We start from the raw sequence: 24,082 nt of genomic DNA, 5'->3' as shown, positions 1-24,082 counted from the left end.
TTGCGAGATCTTCACTGATCACCAAAGTCTGAAATATATCTTCACCCAACCGGATTTGAATCTCAGGCAAAGACGTTGGGTCGAGTTGATCTCGGATTACGACTTAGGGATAACTTACACCCCGGGAAAAGCCAATGTTATGGCTGATGCACTAAGTCATAAATCCTATTGTAACAACCTAATGTTACAACAAGGTCAACCACTTCTCCATGAGGAATTTCGGAAGCTTAATCTTCACATTGTTCCTCAGGGATTCCTATCTACCTTGGTGGTGAAACCGACCCTTGTGGATCAGATCATAACCGCCCAGCGGTATGACAAGGGGATATCTCGGATCAAGCAGAACATTGCTAGCGGAGCTGCTACGTGTTTCTCTGTGAACGATCAAGGTGTTGTTTTCTTTGAGAACCGCCTAGTGGTTCCGAAGAAACAACAACTACGGCAACTGATACTTAAGGAGGCTCATGAATCTCCTCTCACCATTCATCCCGGTAGTACTAAAATGTATCAAGACCTACGCCAGAGGTTTTGGTGGACTAGGATGAAGAGAGAAATTGCTCAATACATTGCTAGTTGCGACGTCTGTCGTCGTGTTAAAGCAGAGCATCAACGGCCTGCTGGCACCCTTCAACCTTTGGCTATTCCTGAATGGAAATGGGATTAAATCAGTATGGATTTCATTACCGGGTTTCCCAGGACCAAGAAAGGGAATAATGCTATCTTTGTCGTGATCGATCGTCTTTCCAAAGTAGCCCACTTCCTACCTGTTCATGAGAGTATCACCGCTAGCCAGCTAGCTGACTTATACATCTCCCAAATAGTGTCTCTTCATGGTGTCCCATTGGAAATTAACTCAGACCGTGGGAGTCTCTTCACCTCTCGATTTTGGGAAAGTTTCCAAAATGCTATGGGAACTCGTATGTCCTTTAGCACCGCCTTCCACCCCCAATCAAGTGGTCAAGTAGAACGAGTCAATCAACTTCAGGAGGATATGCTCCGAGCTTCTGTCATCTCTTTCGGTATGGAATGGGAGAAATGCCTTCCATTCGCGGAGTTCGCTTATAACAATAGTTATCAAGCTAGCTTGGGCAAAGCTCCTTTCGAAGTTCTCTATGGACGAAAATGTCGAACGCCTCTTAACTGGTCAGAAACCGGGGAAAGACAACTCTTTGGCCCGGATATGATCCAGGAAACAGAAGAGCAGGTTCGCGTTATTCGTGAGAAATTGAAAATAGCCCAATCTCGTCAAAAGAGCCAATATGACCGCAAACATAAGCTCATGACTTATGAAGTCAGCGAGAAGGCTTACCTTTGGGTTACTCCTTTAAAGGGAACCCATCGTTTTGGTATCAAAGGCAAAAATTGGCTCCTCATTACATTGGACCTTTTCGCATTCTTGCCAAACGAGGAGAAGTTGCCTACCAATTGGAACTACCTCCGCATCTTTCCAGAGTCCACGATGTCTTCCATGTTTCTCAACTCAGGCGTTGCTCCGCGGATCCTATTCGTGGAGTGGACCACGAAACGCTTGATCTCCAAGATAATCTCACCTATCGGGAATATCCCGTTCGTATCCTTGATCAAGCCGAGCGTATCACTCGACGCCATAACATCAAGTTTCTCAAGGTTCAATGGTCACACCACTCTGAAAAAGAAGCCACTTGGGAAAGGGAGGATCGTCTTCGACTTGAGTACCCCACCTTCTTCCCAACGGATCCTAAATCTCGGGACGAGATTCTTTTGAGTGGGGGTGAGTTGTCACACCCTAGCTAGTTCATGCATTAGGGTGTTGCATCATGTCTACTCTTCCAGAAAACTGAAATGGGCATGACAGAACCCCCAGCACCCCCTGGAAATAACTAGGGTTTACTAAAATCTTTTTCAATGAACCTGAAATGCCCTTCTAAAAAGTCCACCCTTTTTCTTTTGGGTTAGAACCTCTGACAAAATGAGTTCACATTTTTCCAGGACACATAAGGTCATTGGATTAAATCATTACTACTTGCATTTGGGCAATTTAAATCCTATAAATATTTTAAAATGCCCAAATAATCTTGAAGGTATTTTTAGGCTGTTGAGAATAATTTCAAATGTGCCTCTGAATATTGTCAGGTTTTTCCTAAATGGAATAGTATTTTTACTATTTCAAAACACAGAACAGGAACAAATGAAAAAGAAAAACAAAAGCAGAGAGCAGAGGACATACCTGGCACTCACCTAGCAGGCCCACTTAGCCGGCCCAGCCTAGCAACCGCTCCAGCGAGCTGCTTGACTCGGCCAGGAAGGCAGGCAGGTGCTCGACGCCGGCACCAGCGCGTGCGACGCAGCTACCCGCCGCCCTGCTTCCTCCCCTCACCGTTCTGCTGCCTTGGGTCGGTCACCCACTCCTCCCCCGAGCTCGCAGACACACCCCTTCCTCCCCAGCTCCTCTCCCTCGCTCTCCCGCACCATGGCCGACGCTGCCGCCCCCGCGCCACCGTGAAACCCGCGTCTGCCGTCGTCCCCGTGCCGCGCTGCCGTGTCCGTTCGCTCCGCAGTCGTCCGCTCTGGAGTTGCCCCCGACCCCGTCTTCCCCAACTCCGGCCGCCGAGACCACCATCGTCGCCCCGCTCAGCTCCGGCCTTCCCCGAGCCCGCTTCGACGCTTGCTGCGATCGCCGTGAGCCCTGCTCCGTCCTACCCCTCTCCGTTACCTCTCTCGTGCACCGTATGCACAGCACAAGCTCACCCGCACCCGCCGCCGCCAAGCTTGTGGCCGACGTGACTTCGGCCACCCACCGACCACACCACCGCGTCTAACACACTCACCGCACTCGCAGGAACCCGTCGCACCACTCCACGCGCCTCGCCGTGTCCCATAGCCTCGGGTTTGACCTCACCCGAGTTCCGGCAGCCGCACAGCTCGTCGCTGGCGACGTTTCCGGCCACCCCGAGCTCCACCACTGCCACCGAACGACGCGGCTCCTCCCAGCTACGCGTAGATGCCGTCCGCCGTCCATTTGGTCACCGGAGCACGAAACCCGCACTGCCCCACCGCGTCTGGCCATGCCGGTGGCTAAACGTGTGGGCCCAGGTTGACTCCCCCTGAGTCTATGACAAGTGGGACCGCTCTGCTAATTAACTTAGATTAGCACTAACTAAATTTAGTTAGTTAATTAACTACTGACATGCGGGTCCCACTAGTCAGGTTTGACCTGGACCGGCTCCGTTGACCACTGATGTCACCCTGACGCAATGCTGACGCATTAATTTAATTACTGGAATTATTCTTATATAGGAAATTCCAGAAAATACTACAAACTTCAAAAATTCATAACTTTTAATCTGTAACTCCAAATGCAAAGATTTATATATGAAATTTGATCAGAAAAATTCAATCTTTCCATCTGTGATGGTTTCATGCATGACAAAACACTTTAACTTTGCTATTTAGGTGAAACAAGCAAATGCACTTATATGACTTAATAACATAAGCTTCCATTTGAACCTTTGATTCAAATGGACTCAAACCAACTTGCTTCACAATGCATTAGCCAGGAGACCTCATATTGCCATGTCATAGCATGCATCATATTGTTGCATATTGCCATGTGATGATTGTGTTCTGTGATGTCTTTCATGGTAGGTTCTACCTCTGAGGATATTCTCGAGTATCCAACTGAAGGGCAGTACCCTACTACTACTCCATCTGGCAAGTAGCCCCATTAATCATATCGATACAATCCCATGTTCTCGCTCCTACTCTCATTTACTGCATTAAGACAACAACATTTCAAACTGCTGTGTGTTGCGGTAGTTGAACCCTTATCCTCTGCATGACCTGTCATTGCCACAGTAACTAGATGAAACCCACTAGCATGTGTAGGAGTTGATTGATCCATTTATGTGTTTCCTACCTTGCTATGCCTGCTATGCTTAGAGTTGTGTCAGGTCTGGTTCATCTGGTTGATGGGCTAGAGTGAAATGATTACGTCGGTAATGTGAGGGATGTGTTGAACATGTTTTGGTAAAGGTATCGATGAGAGGCCATGTAGGAGTACATGGTGGGTTGTTTCATTGAGGCCGTCCTTAAGAACTGAGATCTGTATGTGTGATTTAAGAATCAGTTACTACCATGCATTGGGATTCTTAATTGACCCTCTCGGCTTCTTAACCACCCTAGTACTTTGTCCAGGAGTTGCAACTAGTTTCTGGTGTTTGTAGGTTATGTGTTAGCGGCCGCGCGTAGCGCTGACCCTAGGAGTGGGCTATGATGCGGTGGATACACCGTGGCATGGTGTACCGAGTCACCCGTTTGGTGTCTCGGGAACCCTGTTCACATCGGGGCCGTATGTGGAAACCTCGGCCGGACTCCCTGCGGATGGAACCTGGATAGGCGATAAACCTGGACTAGAGACTTGAGTGTTTAGGTAGGCCGTGGCCGACACCCTCGTTGGGCTTCCGCTTGAAGGTTGCCGAGTACATGTTGTGTAAACGACGGTAAGTGGTGAGAGCGTGTGTGAAGAACTACACACTTGCAGGGTTAACATCATCTATTCGAATAGCCGTGTCCACGTTAAAGGACTACTTGGTTGCCTATACAGTTCATAGACAAGTTAATGGTTACTACTAAAAGACTTAAGATAAGTGTGAGTACCGCGGATGGCCCTCTCGTAGGATGACGAGGGAGGATCCACGGTGGAGTATTGTGTTGGTGATTAGTGGACTTGTGTGCGAAACTATTTTACAAGTGGTGTCTCGTATGATAGCTTAGCCAAGAGTCAAAGCTGGCTTGCTGCAACAACTCCACCACCTTCTTGAGAATGAGCATGTATAGTAGGATCTGTTGTAAGAATTGCTGAGTACCTTTGTACTCATGTTGCTTTAATTACTGTTTTCAGTTGACAACACCACCCCCTCCGACGGGTTTTACATAGACCTCGACGTCGATGAGTGACTTGCCACCCAGGTGGTGATTCTGGCCATGGAGGGCCCTATGTAGATAGACAGGTTTCGTCAAGCCTTCTTTCTTTCTAGTGTCTGTACTCAGACTAGTTTGCTTCCGCATGTGCTTGTATGCTTGTATGACTTGAGTATCGGGTCATGTGACCCCTACCTGTATGAACATGTTATGTATGGCTCTCTGGAGCCTTCAAATAAAGTACTTTGAGTTGTAGAGTTTTGTTGTGATGCCATGTTGTATTTACACATATCGAGCATATTGTGTGTATGATTGAAATACTTGGTATGTGTGGGATCCGACAATCTAGTTGTTTATCCTTGGCAGCCTCTCTTATGGGGAAATGTAGTCTAGTGCTTCCATGAGCCATAGTAGTCCGCTACAGCCCGGTTCACCGGAGTCCTGCTAGCCCAGCACTACTGCTCAGGACACTTGACTGGCCGACATGTGTTTCACTTTGTTCCTGTGTCTGTCCCTTCGGGGAAATGTCACACGGTGACATCTGGAGTCCTGCCTAGCCTGCTATAGCCTAGGTTCCCGGAGTCCTATTAGCCCAGTGCTACAGCCCAGATTCACACGCTGCTGACCGACCTGCTCGATGTGATTCATGTATGCCTGTCCCCATAGGTTAGTGCCGCTTTGGGTTCACGACTAGCCATGTCGGCCCGGGTTCTCTGTCATATGGATGCTAGCGATACTATCATATATGTGAGCCAAAAGGCACAAACAGTCCCGGGCCATGGTAAGGCGACACCCGTGGGAATACCGTGCGTGAGGACGCAAAGTGATATGAGGTGTTACAGGGTAGATCGGTGTGACTTGGAATCGGGGTCCTGACACGGAGCAGGCGGAGCTTCTCCAAAGGGCCCAGAAGGAGTCGGAGGACAAGGAGGCGGGTCTTCCTGCTGAGTTCGAGATCGAACGCTCCGCCTAGACCGACAAGGAGGCGATGCTGTCGGTCGGCTTTGGCGAGATCGAGGACATGGTCGACGGTAAGCAGCCTTCTTTACTCTTCTTTGAAACTGCCGGCATCTGATCAAGGCGGCTTCTCTTTTTTTTCTGACTCTTTGCTTTTGGTCCTGGCAGCCTTCTTCCCAGGTCACTCTGGAGCCGCCAACCAAGTTATCCAGGCCGACCGCAAAGGACGAAGGGTAGAAGGCGAGGAAATCCCCGCCAATGCCCCTCGTACTCTTCGCAAGCAACTTCTCAGCATCCAGGCTCGTGTTCGGCTGACTCATCGGATGCTGCGCCGCCTTCAGCGTGTCAGCGCCCAGGCGATCGCCGCCCTGTGGCCCGACATGCCGGCCCCGTGCACCCCCAGCCGGACTGCCGACTGGTTGGAGGTGGCAGCTGGCCGCCTCGAGGCGTGGAAGGGCTCCTCGGCCCGGGCCGGAGCGCACTGGGCCTTGGAGTTCGTCAAGGCGTGGTACCCTGGGCTAAATCTAGCCCAGTTGACCATGTTCCGACAGGAAGCCTAGGAGGAGCTGGTGGCAGTGTAGGGCAAACTCATCAAGCGGGCGGCAGCCATCGCCGAGTACACCGACACCGGCATCTTCATCCTGGAGCTTGCCGAGAATGGCGCTGAGGTGCAGCCAGAGTGGTTTGGGCTGAACCCGAAGGAGGACTCGGACTCGGCCGAGGTGATCGACTCCAGCGACGAGAGAGAGGAGGAGGAGGAGGGCGAAGAGGAGGCGCCAGAGGTTGGAGCGGACGACCAGCCTCAACTTGACCGCGCCTCCAGCAACGAGCCACGTCCGAGCGAGCCGGCCGCTGCTGAGGGAGACCAAGCGGAGACCGACCAGCTGGCCGCTTGACCTACTGGCGCCACTAACTCCACCGTTCCGCCAAACCCGCCTGCTGCTTCCTAGGTTGCCACTTTACTTTTATTTCTTCCTACTTATTAGTCTCAACAAACTTTGTTAACTTCACAGTTCCACCCGTGGGGTGTATTTCAAACTTATGTTGGATGTCGGCCAAGGGCCTTTTGATGTGTAAATATCTTATCTGAGTTCTATCTTTCCTTGCTTTCTGCTCTTTTGACTTTTTCCTTTGCCGCCTTCCCTTGGTTGCCGTCTTGCCAGCCGAACAATCGCTCTGCAGACTTTGGCTGGGTCAAGTACTTAGCCACTTTCGGGAAGGGAAGTACTTAGCCGAGTAGAGTTTTCTTGGCAAGTTAAGTAGAAACCGGCCGGCCGGCTGCTTTGACAGCCGGTCGGCGAGGTGGGAAGCCGGCATGGACTATGTTTATGCTTTGGGTCCTTAGCCATTTTTCATGTGGTCACCCTTTCTGCCTTAACTCCTGCCAACCGAACAGTCGCTCTGCGAGCTGCGGCTTCTGGAAGGAGAAGGCTTGGGTTCCAACACATTACTTGTCTGGTTGTAGGAAGCATTTCATAGTACAAGGCGGCAACTTCCCGGGTCGACTGGTCGAGCCCGGCGCCAGACGGATTAATGAAAATAACACAAACGACAGGCGTAATACTTGTCTTATAGATAAAGGAGGGTAGTCCCCGAGCTCTTCTCGGGGGACCCAGAGTCTTCGTATTTAATACAAAAGTCGGCGTGATACATACTGCTTTTTAACTGTAAAACCTTCGAAGGAGATTCGCATTCCATGGACGCTCCGTCTCCCTGCCGGAGTTGTCTCTTTTGCATGCTCAAGGCTTGTGAGCGTCGATGAGGTAGTAGGAGTCATTGCCTGACACCTTGCTGATGATGAAGGGGCCTTCCCAAGGTGCCGAGAGCTTGTGCTGGCCGGCTCTTCGCTGGATCAGCCGGAGCACAAGGTCTCCTTCTTGAAAAGAACTTGGCTTGACCTTTCGGTTGTAGTATCAGTGTAGACTCTGCTGGTAGATGGTGGACCGGCTGAGTGCCAACAGCCGGCCCTCTTCCAGCAGATCGACGTCGTCTTGTCGTGCTTCTTCTGCCTCCTCTTTGGTGTACATGGTGACCCGAGGGGAGTCGAATTCTATGTCCGTCGGGATGACGGCTTCAATACCGTAGACGAGGAAGAAAGGGGTGAAGTCGGTTGATTTGTTCGAGGTTGTGCGCAGACTCCAGAGGACGGCTGGCAGCTCGTCGAGCTAGCAGCCGACCGAACGCTCTAGAGGCTCAACCAGTGGGGGCTTGATGCTGGATAAAATAAGGCCCTTTGCTCGCTCCACTTGGCTGTTTGACTGCGGATGTGCAACGGACGCTAGGTCCAGTTGGATGCCCTGCGTCGCGCAGAAACAGGCCAAGGCACCTTTGGCAAAGTTTGTGCCATTGTCAGTGATGATGCTGTGTGGTATGCCATACCGGATGGTGATGTCAGAGATGAAAGTCACAGCAGTCGGACCATTCAATTTCTTGATCAGTTTTGCTTCTATCCACTTGGTGAACTTGTCCACCGCGACAAGCAGATGAGTCATGCCACCTCATGCTATTTTCAATGGTCCCACCATGTCCAGGCCCCAGACAGCAAAGGGCCAGGCAATGGGGATAGTCTTGAGTGCAGAAGCCGTCTTGTGCGGCTTGGAGCGGAACTTCTGGCACCCTTTGCATTTCTGGACCAAGTCTTTGGCATCTTCTAGAGCAGTCGGCCAGAAAAAACCATGGCGAAAAGCTTTGGCAACAAGTGCTCTTGAAGCCGCGTGGTGACCACACTCGCCTTGATGGATATCTTTGAGGATTGCTTGGCCTTGCTCCGGCTCCACGCAGCGCTGGTAAACACTAGTGACGCTACGCCTCACAAGTTCTTTGTTGACGATTGTGTATGCTGCTGCCCGGCGTTGCACCTGCCGGGCCGAGATCTCATCAGTCGACAGTTTTTTGTTTACCAAGAAGTTGAAGATGGGGTGGGCCCACAAAGGTGCTGCAATTTCTTCGATTTCCAGGACTGCCACTTGCACAAGGGTGGTCGGGCTGGGAGGCGGTGGGTTGGAGTCGGCCGCCGCTTGGTGAATTGATGAAGTCCCCGGGCCGACTGCCGCAGTCCCCGGGCCAGGCTCTGAGGTCCCAGGGCAGGTGCGACTGCTGCAGTCCCCGGACCGCCTGCCGAAGTTCCCGTGCCGGCTGTTGGGGCTCTTAAGTTGGATCCGGCTGCTTCGGGAGGAGCCGGCACAAAGATGGAATCTGACTCAGGTTATGGCTTGATGGACGGTTTGAGGAGTCGTTGCAAGGCGACGCCGGTTGGTATTGCTTGCCGGGTGGAGCCAATTCGTGCCAAGGCGTCGGCTTGCTCATTGTCATTTCTTGGCACGTGGAGGAACTCGCACCCTTCGAAGTATCCACTGAGTTGATGTACGAGGAAGCGGTATCTGGCCATATTTGCATCCTTAGTGTCCCAATCACCTGATGACTGCTGGACCACCAAGTCAGAGTCTCCATAACATAGGATCCAGCGAATGCCGAGTTCCTTGGCAAGCCGGAGCCCGTGAATGACTGCTTCATATTCAGCAACATTGTTGGAGGCGGCAAAGTGAAATTTGCAGCGCATATCTGAGCTTGTCACCCTTGGGAGAAGTGAGGACGACGCCGGCTCCCAAACCGGTGCGCATTTTTGAACCATCAAAATGCGTCCGCCAATGGGTGGAATCTAGCGCTGGCGGCAAGTACTGGGTCTCGGCCCAGTCGACGAGGAAGTCGGCCAGTGCTTGTGACTTGATGGCGGTGCGAGCCTGGTAGTAGATGGTGCAGGGGGGCAAATCTATGGCCCACTCGGCCCAAGGCATCTCGACTTCCAATAATCTCGGCAAGCGGAGCTGTGCAGACCACCGTGATTGGGTGCTCTTGGAAGTATGGCTTCAGCTTCTTGGCAGGAAAGTGCAAGCCATAACACATCTTCTGATAGTGGGGATAGTTCTGCTTGGAGGCGGACAGTACTTCTCTCAGGTAATACACCGGCCTCTGGATTGGTAGGGCTTTGCCTTCTTCTTTCCATTCCACCACTATGACTGTGCTAACCAACCAGCTGGTAGCGGCAATGTAGAGGACCATTTGCTCCTTAGGAGTTAGGGCCACTAAGACAGGCGGGTGGTCAACATTTTCTTGAGCTGGAGAAAAGCTTCATCCACCTTGTCGTTCCACTCGAAAAAAGCGGTCTTCTTCATGAGCTGGTACAGGGGAAGAGCCTTCTCGCCCAGCCGACTGATGAAACGGCTGATGGATGCCAAGCAGCCAGTAAAATTTTGCACGTCCAGCAGTCGGGTGGGCACTTCCATCCTTTCGATGGCCTTGATCTTCATAGGGTTGCACTCTATGCCACACTCTGAGACCAGAAACCCAAGGAGCTGGCCGGCTGGCACCCCAAAGACGCATTTCTCCGGGTTGAGCTTGATCTGAAATCGGCGCAAGTTTTCAAAAGTCTCCTTGAGATCTTCTTGTAGCGTTCCACGCTTCTTAGTCTTCACCACCACATCATCCACATAGACATGAGCGTTTCTGCCAAGTTGCTTGAGGAGACATTTCTGCATGCAACGCTAAAAAGTGGCGCCGGCATTTCTTAAGCGGAACGTCATGGTCAGGTAGCAGAAGGCTCCGAATGGCGTGATGAAGGCGGTCTTCATCCTGTCGGCCGGGTCCAGCTTGATCTGGTGATACCCGGAGTATGCATCCAAAAAACTCAACAGCTCGCATCCGGCTGTAGAGTCAATCACTTGGTCGATTCTTGGCAGAGCAAATGGGTCTTTGGGGCATGCTTTGCTGAGGCTGGTATAATCGATGCACATGCGCCACTGCTTGTTCTTCTTCAGCACTAGGACTGGGTTGGCCAAACATTCTGGAAAGAATACTTCCATGATGAAGCCGACTGCTAGAAGCCAGGCTATCTCTTCTCCAACAACTATTCTCTTTTCCTCCGACAGGCGACGCAACGGCTGCCGGAGTGGCTTGGAGTCAGATCGGACGTGTAGCTTGTGCTCGGCGAAATCCGTCAGAACACCTGGCATGTATTTAGGGGATCATGCAAAGATGTCCCGATTCTCACGGAGGAAATGGATGAGCTCGCCTTCCTATTTACTGTCGAGGTTCGCACCTATGACAGCGTACCTCTCCGAGTGCTCCGGGTCCAAGGGTATCTTCTTTGTTTCTTCGGCCGGCTTGAATGAGCCCTCGGCTTCCGACTCCTTGGGGTCGGGTGACATTTCCGGCTGCTTGCCTGCCATTGCCACAACCCGGTCAAGGAGCCGTTTTTCCGTAGCGATCACGAGGGACTCGGCTAGCCGGCTGCTTCCTGCCGCGCAGGCGGGCGACTTCTTGTAGTCCCCAGCTATGGTCAGGATTCCCTTCGAGCTCGGCATCTTCATCTTCAGGTAAGCATAATGGGGGACCACCATGAACTTGGCTAGGGCAGGCCGGCCAAGCAACGCGTGATAAGTGCTCTCGAGGTCCACCACCTCAAACCAGACTGGCTCTCGGCGGAAATGCATTTTGTCCCTGAAGAGGACATCTATCTGAGTCTTGCCGATCGGTGAGCAGGAAAGGCCAGGAACTATGCCATGGAAACAGTCCGACTAGGCTGAAGGTGTCTCTGCTTGATTGCCAACTTCTCCATGGTATCCTTGTACATAATGTTGATGCTGCTGCCGCCATCTATCAAGACTTGGGAGAAACGAGCAGCTCGCCTCTCTGTGGAAAACGTGGCATCCAATACCAAGACATAAGAGCCGGGGTTTGGCATCACCTCCGGGTGGTCAGCTCTGCTCCAGCTAATGGGCTTCTCCGACCAATGCATGAATTCCGGGGTCTCTGACGCTACTGCGTTTACTTCTTGTTGCTGCTGCTGCCTGCTGCGCCTGTCGTGGGCCATGCTGGTGAACATGACGTAGGCTCCATGCTCCTCAGGATAATCATCTTGTATGGCCCTGACCGGCCGAGCCGCCGGCTACTATGGAGGAGGAGGCGGCAGGCCGGTAGGCGGAGTGGGCTAGAGCCCGTGACCCTTGGCTATCCTGGTGTAATGCCCTCGATGCGGCTATATCTCCCACGTGTCGAAGCACGACTTAGAGGCATAACCGCATTGAAAGCAATGTCGCAAGTGAGGTAATCTTCACACAACCCATGTAATACATAAGGGAAAGAGATACATAGTTGGCTTACAATCGCCACTTCACACAATGACATGAATAAAGCATTACATCATCCAGATGCAAACAGGTCCGACTACGGAACCAAAATAAAAGAAGACTACCCCACATGCTACACAGATGCCCGATCGTCCCAACTGGGATCCACTACTGATCAACTGGAAACGGAACAACATAGCGACACAATCTTCATCGAGCTCCTCCTTGAGCTTGGTTGCATCACCTGCAGGGTTCAACGGCACCTGCAAACTAGTTTTGGAAGTACCTGTGAGTCACAGGGACTCAACAATCTCACACCCTCGCGATCAAGACTATTTAAGCTTATAGGAAGGGTACAAGGTATGAGGTGGAGCTGCAGGAAGCGACTAGCATATATGGTGGCTAACATACGCAAATGAGAGCGAGAAGAGAAGGCAAAGCACGTTCGAGAAACTATGATCAAGAAGTGATCCTAAACCAACCTACGTCAAGCATTACTCCAACACCGTGTTCACTTCCCGGACTCCGCCGAGAAGAGACCATCACGGTAACACACGCGGTAGATGTATTTTAATTAAGGTCAACTTCAGGTTTTCTACAACCGGACATTAACAAATTCCCATCTGCCCATAACCACGGGCACGACTTTTGAAAGTTCAAATCCCTGCAGGGAAGTCCCAACTTAGCCCATCACAAGCTCTCACGGTCAACGAAGGATATTCCTTCTCCCAAGACAATCCGACCAGGCTCGGCATCCAGGTTACAAGACATCCTCGACAATGGTAAAACAAGTCCAGCAACACTGCCTGAATGTGCCGACAAATCCCGATAGGAGCTGCACATATCTCGTTCTCAGGCACACTCAGATTGTCCAAACTTCCGGTAGGCCAGCCCAGAGTTGCCCCTGGTGGCCACCGGCGGCTGACAGGTTGGACCAACACTCAGAGGAGCACTGGCCCAGGGGGTTAAAATAATGATGACCCTTGAGTCTGCTGAACCCAAGGGAAAGAAAAGGCTAGGTGGCAAATGGTAAAACCAAGTGTTGGTGTCAAAACCGGTGGATCTCGGGTAGGGGGTCCTGAACTGTGCGTCTAGGCCGGATGGTAATAGGAGGCAGGGAACACGATGTTTTACCCAGGTTCGGGCCCTCTTGATGGAGGTAAAACCCTACGTCCTGCTTGATTAATATTGATGATATGGGTAGTACAAGAGTAGATCTACCACGAGATCAAGGAGGCTAAACCCTAGAAGCTAGCCTATGGTATGATTGTTGTATATGGAGTTGATTGCCTACGGACTACAACCCTCCGGTTTATATAGACACCGGATAGGGTTAGGGTTACATAGAGTCGGTTACAATGGTAGGAGATCTTGAATATCCGCATTGCCAAGCTTGCCTTCCACGCCAAGGAAAGTCCCATCCGGACACGGGACGAAGTCTTCAATCCTGTATCTTCATAGTCCAGGAGTCCGGCTGAAGGTATAGTCTGGCTACCCGAACACCCCCTAATCCAGGACTCCCTCAGTAGCCCCTGAACCAGGCTTCAATGACAACGAGTCCGGCGTGCAAATTGTCTTCGGCATTGCAAGGCGGGTTCCTCCTCCAAGTCCTTCATAGAAGATTGTAAACACCAAGAGTAGTGTCCGGCTCTGCAAAATAAGCTTCCACATATTGCCGTAGAGAGAATAATATTAACACAAATCAAATCTGCTGACGTATTCCGCAGTGCGTCATCACACTACAGCCAAGTCCTTCACTCGAATCGTTTTCACTTTTCCACCTCAGCGTGTTTTGCGAGGCGGTTTCCTTGGCACGTCTTGTCAAAGCAGAGATCGTGTACCCCCCTTTTACGGGATTCTCATCAATACGGATGTGGGTAACCCAACCGCGCCACTTATCAAGGCGCTTGGGAGGCAAGCGAGTTTTACTAGGCAGGTGGGGACGCACAACCGCATCCGCCCATATAAGGGGACAAGGATCCACCTTTTTACCTACGCCTTCTTCCTCCTTTGCCTATCCATCTCCTGCGCACCCGAGCTCCAGCGCCCAAGCCCGCACTTCCCACCTCAACCTTCTCCAGCAATGTCCGGAGCGGGAGGCAAGTGGATGGTCTTCTCCGCCATGGAGGGCAAAGTCAAGAAGCTAAGGAAGGCCGGATACCTGTCCAAGGACATCGCGCACCGGCTTCCCGAAAAGGGGCAGCTTCTCCCCACCCCAAGGCCCCATGAGAGGGTAGTATTTCTCCCCCACTTCCTCCGCGGACTGGGTTTTCCACTCCACCCATTTGTCCGGGGGCTCATGTTCTACTACGGCCTGGATTTCCACGATCTGGCTCCGAACTTCATCCTCAACATCTCGGCGTTTATCGTCGTGTGCGAGGCTTTTCTCCGCGTCCGCCCTCATTTCGGCCTCTGGCTCAAGACCTTCAACGTCAAGCCCAAGGTGGTGCGCGGCAGCCAGGCGGAGTGCGGAGGCGCCATGGCGGGCAAGATGGCCAACGTCCTATGGTTCGAGGGCTCTTTCGTGGAGAACCTAAAGGGATGGCAATCCGGGTGGTTTTATATCACCGAGCCGCGCGATCCGAAATGGACCGTAGCCTTCGAGTTCCGATCCAGACCCCCCACACGGCTTATGTCCTGGAAAGAGACGGGCCTGTCATGGGGTGACGAAAAAGAGGTGACTGGATTGCAAACATGCATCCAGTCCCTGGTGAACAAGCCAGTCCGGCTTGTTAATGTAATCCAGGTTTTGCTCGTCCGCCGGATCCTCCCGTGCCAACAACGGGATTTTAATCTGTGGGAGTTTGACCCGGCGCAGCATCAAACCCTCAGCAGGCTCTTCGACACGACGTACGAAGATGACTGGAAGATGCTATTCAAGGGCGCCGAGGCTCCCGCATCCGCTTCCGAGGACCGCGGATACAGCTCGCAGCGGCACGCTAGCGAGGTATGCCATCTACACCTTTTACAGGATGTTAAGCTTTTTTCATAGTTTGACTCTATGCGGGATCTAAACTCCCTTACCTTTGACAGGCTTGGCGGGCGATATCCGGACCGATTAACTGTCCGGCTCCGCTGCCCGAAGACCCAGCCCCAGCTCTACTAGCAAAGCTGCTGGTTCCGGCGCCTTATGTGGTGCTGGAGAAGAAGGCCAAGAAGAACAAGACCATGGGGACTCGAAAGAGTGCCCGCAACATGGTGGTGTCGGACTCGTCATCTGACGAGTCCGAGACGCCCTCCTCCCGTGAAAACTAGGAGGAGGAAGAAGAAAACTCTCCCCCCCCAGTGGAGGGAGGAGAGAAGAGGAAGGCCGCCCCAACGGGGGAGGCCGAGGGGTCTAGGAAAAGGAAGACCCCTCCGCCGGACTACGCCCCCAACGCCGAAGAGGGCAAAGAGGAGTGGCCAAACAGGGCCAAGCGTCCGGCGAAATCGTAAGTTCGGATATCAGAGTAACTCATGATGTTCCTTTATTGCACAGCTTTCCCTAATGTCGAATGTAATTATGCAGTCCGCCCCGGGCCGAATTTGACGAATCGCCGGGCGGCTCCCTGGACTCATCGGACGTGAACTCAGTTCCGCCCGCTGTCTCCCCCCACACTGCAGAAGACGCTGAAGTGGCATCGTGACAAGCTCCGGGGCAGGAGGAGGTGGTCCCGGAGGAGCCGCAAGGCAACCTCCCGGACTCCGGGAGTGAAGGGGATAAGGCTCCCCAGGGCTCTCAGTCCGGCTTTGTGCCGGACACCGCGCCGGAATCTTCCATAGTTCCGGACCGCGGTAGGCGAACTCCTTCCAAGAGGAGCAAGCCTTCTGAGCCGGCGGCCTCCGTCCAACCGGAGGTGCCGGACAATCTGCTGGAGGTGCTTGATGACGCCTCCATCGACGAGGGGCACCGTACTATTATGAGTACGGTGATCCAGAAGGTTCAGTCCGCGAAGAGCGGACTGACTGAAGCTTGCGCTAGCCTTCTAACATGCTTTGAGGTAAGTAAAAATATGTAAAAATATTACCGCATAGACAGTAGCCCCTGATGCTCTGTTTGGCATTCGGAAAGAAAAGCCGAATAGAGGATCTATTAAATTTCGCAGGAGTCTAAAAAAAGAGTCAATATGCATATGCAGGCTTCGCTGCTATCCACCGCCGCACTGATTGCGGAGGTGGGTGTCCTGAAGCAGGACCTCAAGCGGACCGAGCAAGAGCTTGGCCTTGCCAAACGGTGGCTCAAGGAGGAAGAAGGTAAGAAATACCTTACAGGAAAAGTGCCTATAAAAAGGCTTGATTGCAAAAAGAGTAACAGGATTGTACTACTTATTGTAGGGGCCACGACTGAGGTGGCGACCCTTAAGCAGGCGCTGTCTGAGGCCGAAAAGAAAACGGCCGCGGAGCGCACCGAGCGAGACATACTTGGGGCTCAGGTCGGCGAGGTGCAGCAAGAGCTTCAGTCTCTCATGAAAAAACATGAGAGTTTGGAGCTGGAGTCGAAGGCGCAAGCATCCGAGCTTGCGACGGCCCTAGAGGCTGCAAAGTCTGCCAAGGCCGAAGCCCTCCAAGAGTTGGAGGAGATGAGGAAGATAGCAGCGGGTAAGGCATTCTTTATGCAAAGTAGAAATATAAAAGTGAACTACCTGTTACTCACCCGAATCCGGAGCTCTCCAGGGGCATTCGCAGATCTTCCCCGCAGCGTATCCGACGCTGCCGCATTCTACCGAGCTGAAGAGGGTAGCTCGACGGAGAAGGTGTTCTGGTCTCAGTATTCTGAGGCCGGACACCCTGTGCCCTTGAGCGACCAGCTGAAATAGCTGGTCAAGCTCCACAAGGTGGCCGAGCAGGCCATGAAGGGCTTCATAGTTCGGCTGTGGCCCAGAGAGGCCCTGCCTGGGAGCTATTTCGGGCTGGTGCGGCGGCTGGTTGAGGCCTGTCCGAGGCTTGAGGTCATCAAGCGCTCCGTCTGCACCGAAGGTGCCCGTCGGGCCCTTGCCCGTGCAAAGGTGCACTGGGGTAAGCTGGACGGTGAGAAGCTTGTGAAGGACGGGCCGCCGCCGGGGAAGGAGCATCGCAAGCCCGAGAACTACTACAAGGATGTTCTTGCAGGTGCCCGCCTTGTGGCGGATGAATGCACCAAGGATGTGGTATTTGAATGAACTCGCTCGTGTTTATCCTGTGCGCTGAAAACTTGTTCATATGCGCTAAGCAATGCTTATTGAATTTAAAATATTACTTTCTGTGCGGCCGTTTATCAAAAATTGAGAGATGGCCAGTCGTCGGCTTCTGCCCCCGTGCCACTAGTGCTGGGGTGTTCGGGATAAACCTGAGCGCTGTTTTTCCCATAGTTGGGTCCTTCGAGGGAGGCGCTCAGCACAACGAACCAGGCAATCGGACTATAATGCTTGAACACTCTCACTTAGCCATAGAACTCTATAATTTTAAATTTCGGCAAAGCCCCTAGTTCGGAAGACCGAGTTCGGGGCGCTATCCACGCCTTGGCTGGACAAAGCCAGCTCCTCGCTCGAAGTGGCATAAGCCTTTAGGGACTCGAAAAACCTCTCGAACAGCGACCGGTCTCTCGCCACATCATGACAGTCAGTTTTAGCTTTCTCCACTGAGGTGCTTAACCCAGCTGAACCGGGGCACAATTGATAGATGCAAAGGTGTCCCGATGTTTCGATGAGATGGTGGCTATCGTTTTCTGTGGGAGTCGACCTTGACGATCCGACTACGATCGTGCGAGACGTCGCGCCTTAGCAATCGCTAAACCAACTTCCGAGGGGTTATTGACCACGCCGGAGCACGATCAACCTGACCACGAGGGCCTGTTTCCTGCGAGCAAACGAAGAACAAGAAAGAAACTGAGATTGCAATCTGGATATTGCGAATATAAGATGAAAGCTTTATTGATCAAGGTGGGGTTCTGTGACGTCTTGGTCTGGTCGTTGGACACAAACGAAGTACGCGAAGTTGCAGCTATGGCGAACTTTTAATCTAAACAAAACCCAAAGTCTAAACGACGCCCTAAGGGCTGTATATATGGAGGAAGAGAGGGGAATTTCGTGGCCCTTGAGGGTGGGGTCCGAAACCAACCCTAACTCTTGTTTCCCCACACATACGGACTCTAAAAATAGCCTATACTTAAGTATTTCGAAATTACATGGGCCTGGCCCATTAATAAGGTGACGCAGCACCTAGAATAGCCTATGGACGACTATTATGAAGTGGCATCTTGTATATTTCGTCCATGGCTTCATGCACTCCTTATGGCGGCTTCAAAGTCCTGAAATCATCACTTGTAACTCCGTTCTTGATCCCCTTGCGCATGCCATCAACTTCATGCGTGTTCTTGCTCCAATGTTCATCCTTCTCCAAGCTAGGCCCTTCATTTGAAAGCAAAACAAATGTATCCAATTTAGGCAGCATCATAATCTCATGAACATTAGAATCATTACCAAGAAACGAAAGTACCTGGTAATTTAATTGGCGTGCGCGAGCTCTAGTAATTGGTCCAGTATATGTAACAGTAGGGGCTGTGGGTGTAACAATGGTATTGATGTCCTCATCAAGATATGTTCCTGATATATATCTTACTTGGGAGTTAGAAACTGAACAACGATTTACATGTTTACAATATCCCGAGGAGAGACGTGTTCCTGCTGCTGTTTGTGCATTCACTAGTTTTGCATGTGTTTGGTGGTCTGAGCATTGTAGATTATATCCCATTCCTGCTACTTGGGCTGCTTTGAAAACTGCTATGCGTACTCGTTGGGTTCCACCATATTATCAACGTGAATTACTTCAAAAATTGTAGCGCTTAAGACAGGGAAAAAATTCTGTAGAAGAATATTATCAGGAATTACAAACTGGCATGATTAGATGTGGTATTGTTGAGGAGAATGAAGCTATGCTTGCACGTTTTATGGGTGGATTAAATAGAGAGATTCAGACGATTCTAGAGTATAAGGAGTATACTAATATCACTCGTTTATTCCATCTTGCTTGTAAAGCTGAACGTGAAGTGCAGGATCGACAGGCATTGGCGCGGACTAACTTCTCTGCAGGTCGACCTTCTTCATGGACACCGCGTGCATCATCTACTTCCACACGTTCTGCTACACCGGCGCCTCCGTCGGCTGCCACCTCCAACCGTGATACAATAAAGCAGGCACAATCACCACTATCTGCCAAGAGCACACCTTCTGGGCCTGCAAAGAGCTCTTCTTCATCCATGGCATCAACAGGGCAAACACATGATATTATTTGTTGACGTTGCAAGGGTGGAGGTCATTATGCGAGAGAATGCCCATCTAAGCGTGTGATGATTGTTACTGAGGATGGTGGGTATGAGTCCGCTAGTGACTATGATGAGGAGACTTTGGCTCTTATTACACGTGACGAACACGGTGGAGACGATTCTGATCATGAGACGCAATACATGGCTCCTGAAGATGCTGACAGGTATGAATGTTTAGTTGCTCAACGTGTTTTGAGTGTGCAGGTTACACAAGCTGAGCAAAATCAGAGGCATAATTTGTTCCATACAAAGGGAGTTGTGAAGGAACGTTCTGTTCGCGTGATCATAGATGGAGGGAGTTGCAACAACTTGGCTAGCATCGAGATGGTGGAGAAGCTATCTCTCACCACAAGACCACATCCACATCCTTACTACATCCAATGGTTCAACAACAGCGGCAAGGTTAAGGTAACACGTACTGTTCGTGTGCATTTTAGTATCTCTACATAATGCACACGAACAGTACGTGTTACCTTAACCTTGCCGCTGTTGTTGAACCATTGGATGTAGTAAGGATGTGGATGTGGTCTGGTGGTGAGAGATAGCTTCTCCACCATCTCGATGCTAGCCAAGTTGTTGCAACTCCCTCCATCTATGATCACGCGAACAGAACGTTCCTTCACAACTCCCTTTGTATGGAACAAATTATGCCTCTGATTTTGCTCAGCTTGTGTAACCTGCACACTCAAAACACGTTGAGCAACTAAACATTCATACCTGTCAGCATCTTCAGGAGCCATGTATTGCGTCTCATGATCAGAATCGTCTCCACCGTGTTCGTCACGTGTAATAAGAGCCAAAGTCTCCTCATCATAGTCACTAGCGGACTCATACCCACCATCCTCAGTAACAATCATCACACGCTTAGATGGGCATTCTCTCGCATAATGACCTCCACCCTTGCAACGTCGACAAATAATATCATGTGTTTGCCCTGTTGATGCCATGGATGAAGAAGAGCTCTTTGCAGGCCCAGAAGGTGTGCTCTTGGCAGATAGTGGTGATTGTGCCTGCTTTATTGTATCACGGTTGGAGGTGGCAGCCGACGGAGGCGCCGGTGTAGTAGAACGTGTGGAAGTAGATGATGCACGCGGTGTCCATGAAGAAGGTCGACCTGCAGAAAAGTTAGTCCGCGCCAATGCCTGTCGATCCTGCACTTCACGTTCAGCTTTACAAGCAAGATGGAATAAACGAGTGATATTAGTATACTCCTTATACTCTAGAATCGTCTGAATCTCTCTATTTAATCCACCCATAAAACGTGCAAGCATAGCTTCATTCTCCTCAACAATACCACATCTAATCATGCCAGTTTGTAATTCCTGATAATATTCTTCTACAGAATTTTTTCCCTGTCTTAAGCGCTGCAATTTTTGAAGTAATTCACGTTGATAATATGGTGGAACCCAACGAGTACGCATAGCAGTTTTCAAAGCAGCCCAAGTAGCAGGAATGGGATATAATCTACAATGCTCAGACCACCAAACACATGCAAAACTAGTGAATGCACAAACAGCAGCAGGAACACGTCTCTCCTCGGGATATTGTAAACATGTAAATCGTTGTTCAGTTTCTAACTCCCAAGTAAGGTATATATCAGGAACATATCTACCCTCAAATGGTGGAATATTCAATTTTAGTTTAGGGAGATGGTCATGATCTCGTACCTGAGGGTGAGCCCTACCATTGCCATTATTTGCATGTGGACGACCTGATGGTTGCTGTGCTGGTGGTGGCACGTAGTTCTGATTTTGATCAACCTCATCCTCGTAATCGCTAGCAAAATCATCCTCCTCCGCATCAGCAGCAGGAGCCACAGAAGTAGCAACAGCAGCACCAACAGTTTGGCCAGGTGCAAGAGGGAGACGGCTTGCTCGGCGGAGGGCTGTTTCACGATGTGTAGGTAGTCGTCGTTGTTGTTGTTGTAGAGGTGCGTTAGGTGCAGCCGGTGGTGGTGGTGGAAGACGCGCGAGCAATTCATTAAACCTGTTATCGAGCTTTGTTTCGAACGTCTTCTCCATGTCATCTATCTTCTCCATGGCCTCTTCAAATCTGTTTAGCACATCCTGCACCTGTCCATTCATCATTTGCTGAAATTTATCATGCAACTCCTGATTCGTCATGTTCTCCCAGTCAGTCTCGTCGGCTTGTGATCCTGCCATGGTTAGCAACAATAGAAAACACACAAGAATATGATCCTACAGAATACTAACAAGAGGTGGTGGTGGCCGGTGTCACAAATCCGTCAAGCAAATCTCAAATTCTTACCAGTTCTTACCCAGCAGCAGGCGGTGATCGGCAACCGTTGTAGTCAAAACTCTCAAAAGCTTGGATAGAGCGATTGCCAGGGAGAGTCAAACGCATGACGTAGAGGTATGTGGAGCTGGGAAGGCTTATAGTATGGTAGCAAAAAGGGTCAGCAATAATCAATTCAGAGATGCAAAGTTGAATAAACGCTCAACGACGGTACTGTGCTGGTCCTAGGCTAGACCGTGCTAGAGACACGAGCCTAGAACACTAACAAAATCACGGCGCTGCACGTAAATAAGGGAAAAGCACACTCCGGAACTTTTTTTTTTCGCTTTTTTTTGCGCTCCTCTTTTTTTTTGTGCTCTTTTTTTTGCGAAAAATTACTATAATGGCGAGTGTCTCAAAACTCTTCCCTCGTCAAACTGATAGGATGGGCACGAAAACATTTTTTTCACTTTTTTTTTCGGAAATCAGGGCAGCGACGACGAAAAAGTGCGACAAAAAATCACTATGATGGCACGTGGCTCAAAAGACTCAGAAAAGCCTAAAAATAGGATAGGGAAAAATATTTTTGCCCGTGAAAATTTTGGCCTAAAAACTGCCCGGGGGTCTCCAGACTTTTTTTTCCCGAGACCTACGCAGGCAAGGAAACACGAATCGGAATTGAGATTGATCTCAAGAACAAACCTAATATGAGAAGAACTCGGATTGGTGGTGGATATATGGTTGTGGTATATGGCAGCGGTGGTGGTATATGGTAGCGGTGGTGGTATATGGATAGAGATTGATGGTGGTATATGGATACGGATTGGTAGTGGTATATGGATAAGGATTCAGAGCGGTGGCGGATAAGCAAAAGTGGTAGATGGGCGATGATGATGGTGCGGCGGCGGCGTGACAACTTATGACCAGAACTCGAAACTCTAAAAGACTAGACTCTAAGACCAGCAACTTGACACGACGATGCAACCGCAAATTCAACAAAGCAAAAACCCTAAAAAGATTATGCAAAGGCTCAGATTGGTTCGGATATGATGAACTAACCCTAATTTTTTTTGTGTGGCTTTTTCATGGACTGTAGGTATGAAGAACAGACTCGATCTAATCTACGAAAAACTGTAAAATCTCACCGAGCAACCTGGAAATCTGATACCACTTGATAGAGGCAAAGGTGTCCCGATGTTTCGATGAGATGGTGGCTATCGTTTTCTGTGGGAGTCGACCTTGACGATCCGTGATGAGGACATCAATACCATTGTTACACCCACAGCCCCTACTGTTACATATACTGGACCAATTACTAGAGCTCGCGCACGCCAATTAAATTACCAGGTACTTTCGTTTCTTGGTAATGATTCTAATGTTCATGAGATTATGATGCTGCCTAAATTGGATACATTTGTTTTGCTTACAAATGAAGGTCCTAGCTTGGAGAAGGATGAACATTGGAGCAAGAACACGAATGGAGTTGATGGCATGCGCAAGGGGATCAAGAACGGAGTTACAAGTGATGATTTCAGGACTTTGAAGCCGCCATAAGGAGTGCATGAAGCCTTGGACGAAATATACAAGATGCCACTTCATAATATTCGTCCATAGGCTATTCCAGGTGCTGCGTCACCTTATTAATGGGCCAGGCCCATGTAATTTCGAAATACTTAAGTATAGGCTATTTTTAGAGTCCGTATGTGTGGGGAAACAAGAGTTAGGGTTGGTTTCGGACCCCACCCTCAAGGGCCACGAAATTCCCCTCTCTTCCTCCATATATACAGCCCTTAGGGCGTCGTTTAGACTTGGGTTTTGTTTAGATTAAAAGTTCGCCATAGCTGCAACTTCGCGTACTTCGTTTGTGTCCAACGACCAGACCAAGACGTCACAGAACCCCACCTTGATCAATAAAGCTTTCATCTTATATTCGCAATATCCAGATTGCAATCTCAGTTTCTTGCTTGTTCTTCGTTTGCTCGCAGGAAACAGGCCCTCGTGGTCAGGTTGATCGTGCTCCGGCGTGGTCAATAACCCCTCGGAAGTTGGTTTAGCGATTGCTAAGGCGCGACGTCTCGCACGTTCGTAGTCGGATCGTCAAGGTCGATTCCCACAGAAAACGATAGCCACCATCTCATCGAAACATCGGGACACCTTTGCCTCTATCAAGTGGTATCAGATTTCCAGGTTGCTCGGTGAGATTTTACAGTTTTTCGTAGATTAGATCGAGTCTGTTCTTCATACCTACAGTCCACGAAAAAGCCACAAAAAAAATTAGGGTTAGTTCATCATATCCGAACCAATCTGAGCCTTTGCATAATCTTTTTAGGGTTTTTGCTTTGTTGAATTTGCGGTTGCATCGTCGTGTCAAGTTGCTGGTCTTAGAGTCTAGTCTTTTAGAGTTTCGAGTTCTGGTCATAAGTTGTCACGCCGCCGCCGCACCATCATCATCGCCCATCTACCACTTTTGCTTATCCGCCACCGCTCTGAATCCTTATCCATATACCACATACCACCATCGCTACCATATACCACCACCGCTGCCATATACCACAACCATATATCCACCACCAATCCGAGTTCTTCT

At 50.4% G+C, this 24,082-nt stretch overlaps 1 protein-coding gene and 1 pseudogene across 1 annotated transcript; one reads left to right on the top strand and one right to left on the bottom strand.

Annotated features, from left to right (window-relative positions):
• Positions 1 to 6,179: 6,179 nt before the first annotated feature.
• LOC147979565 (uncharacterized) lies at positions 6,180 to 6,806 on the top strand (annotated as a pseudogene).
• A 4,122-nt stretch (positions 6,807 to 10,928) lies between these two features.
• Positions 10,929 to 11,345, bottom strand: LOC147979564 (uncharacterized). Its single transcript, XM_087515266.1, has one exon. It carries the CDS (start codon positions 11,343 to 11,345, stop codon positions 10,929 to 10,931), a length of 417 nt encoding a protein of 138 aa, XP_087371392.1.
• Between the last annotated feature and the right edge of the window lie 12,737 nt (positions 11,346 to 24,082).

The sequence above is a fragment of the Triticum urartu genome, chromosome 3A (genome assembly GCF_056163025.1).
Source record: "Triticum urartu cultivar PI428250 chromosome 3A, HENAU_Tu73, whole genome shotgun sequence".
NCBI lineage: Eukaryota > Viridiplantae > Streptophyta > Magnoliopsida > Poales > Poaceae > Triticum > Triticum urartu.
This window is presented reverse-complemented; position numbering and strand designations above follow the sequence as displayed.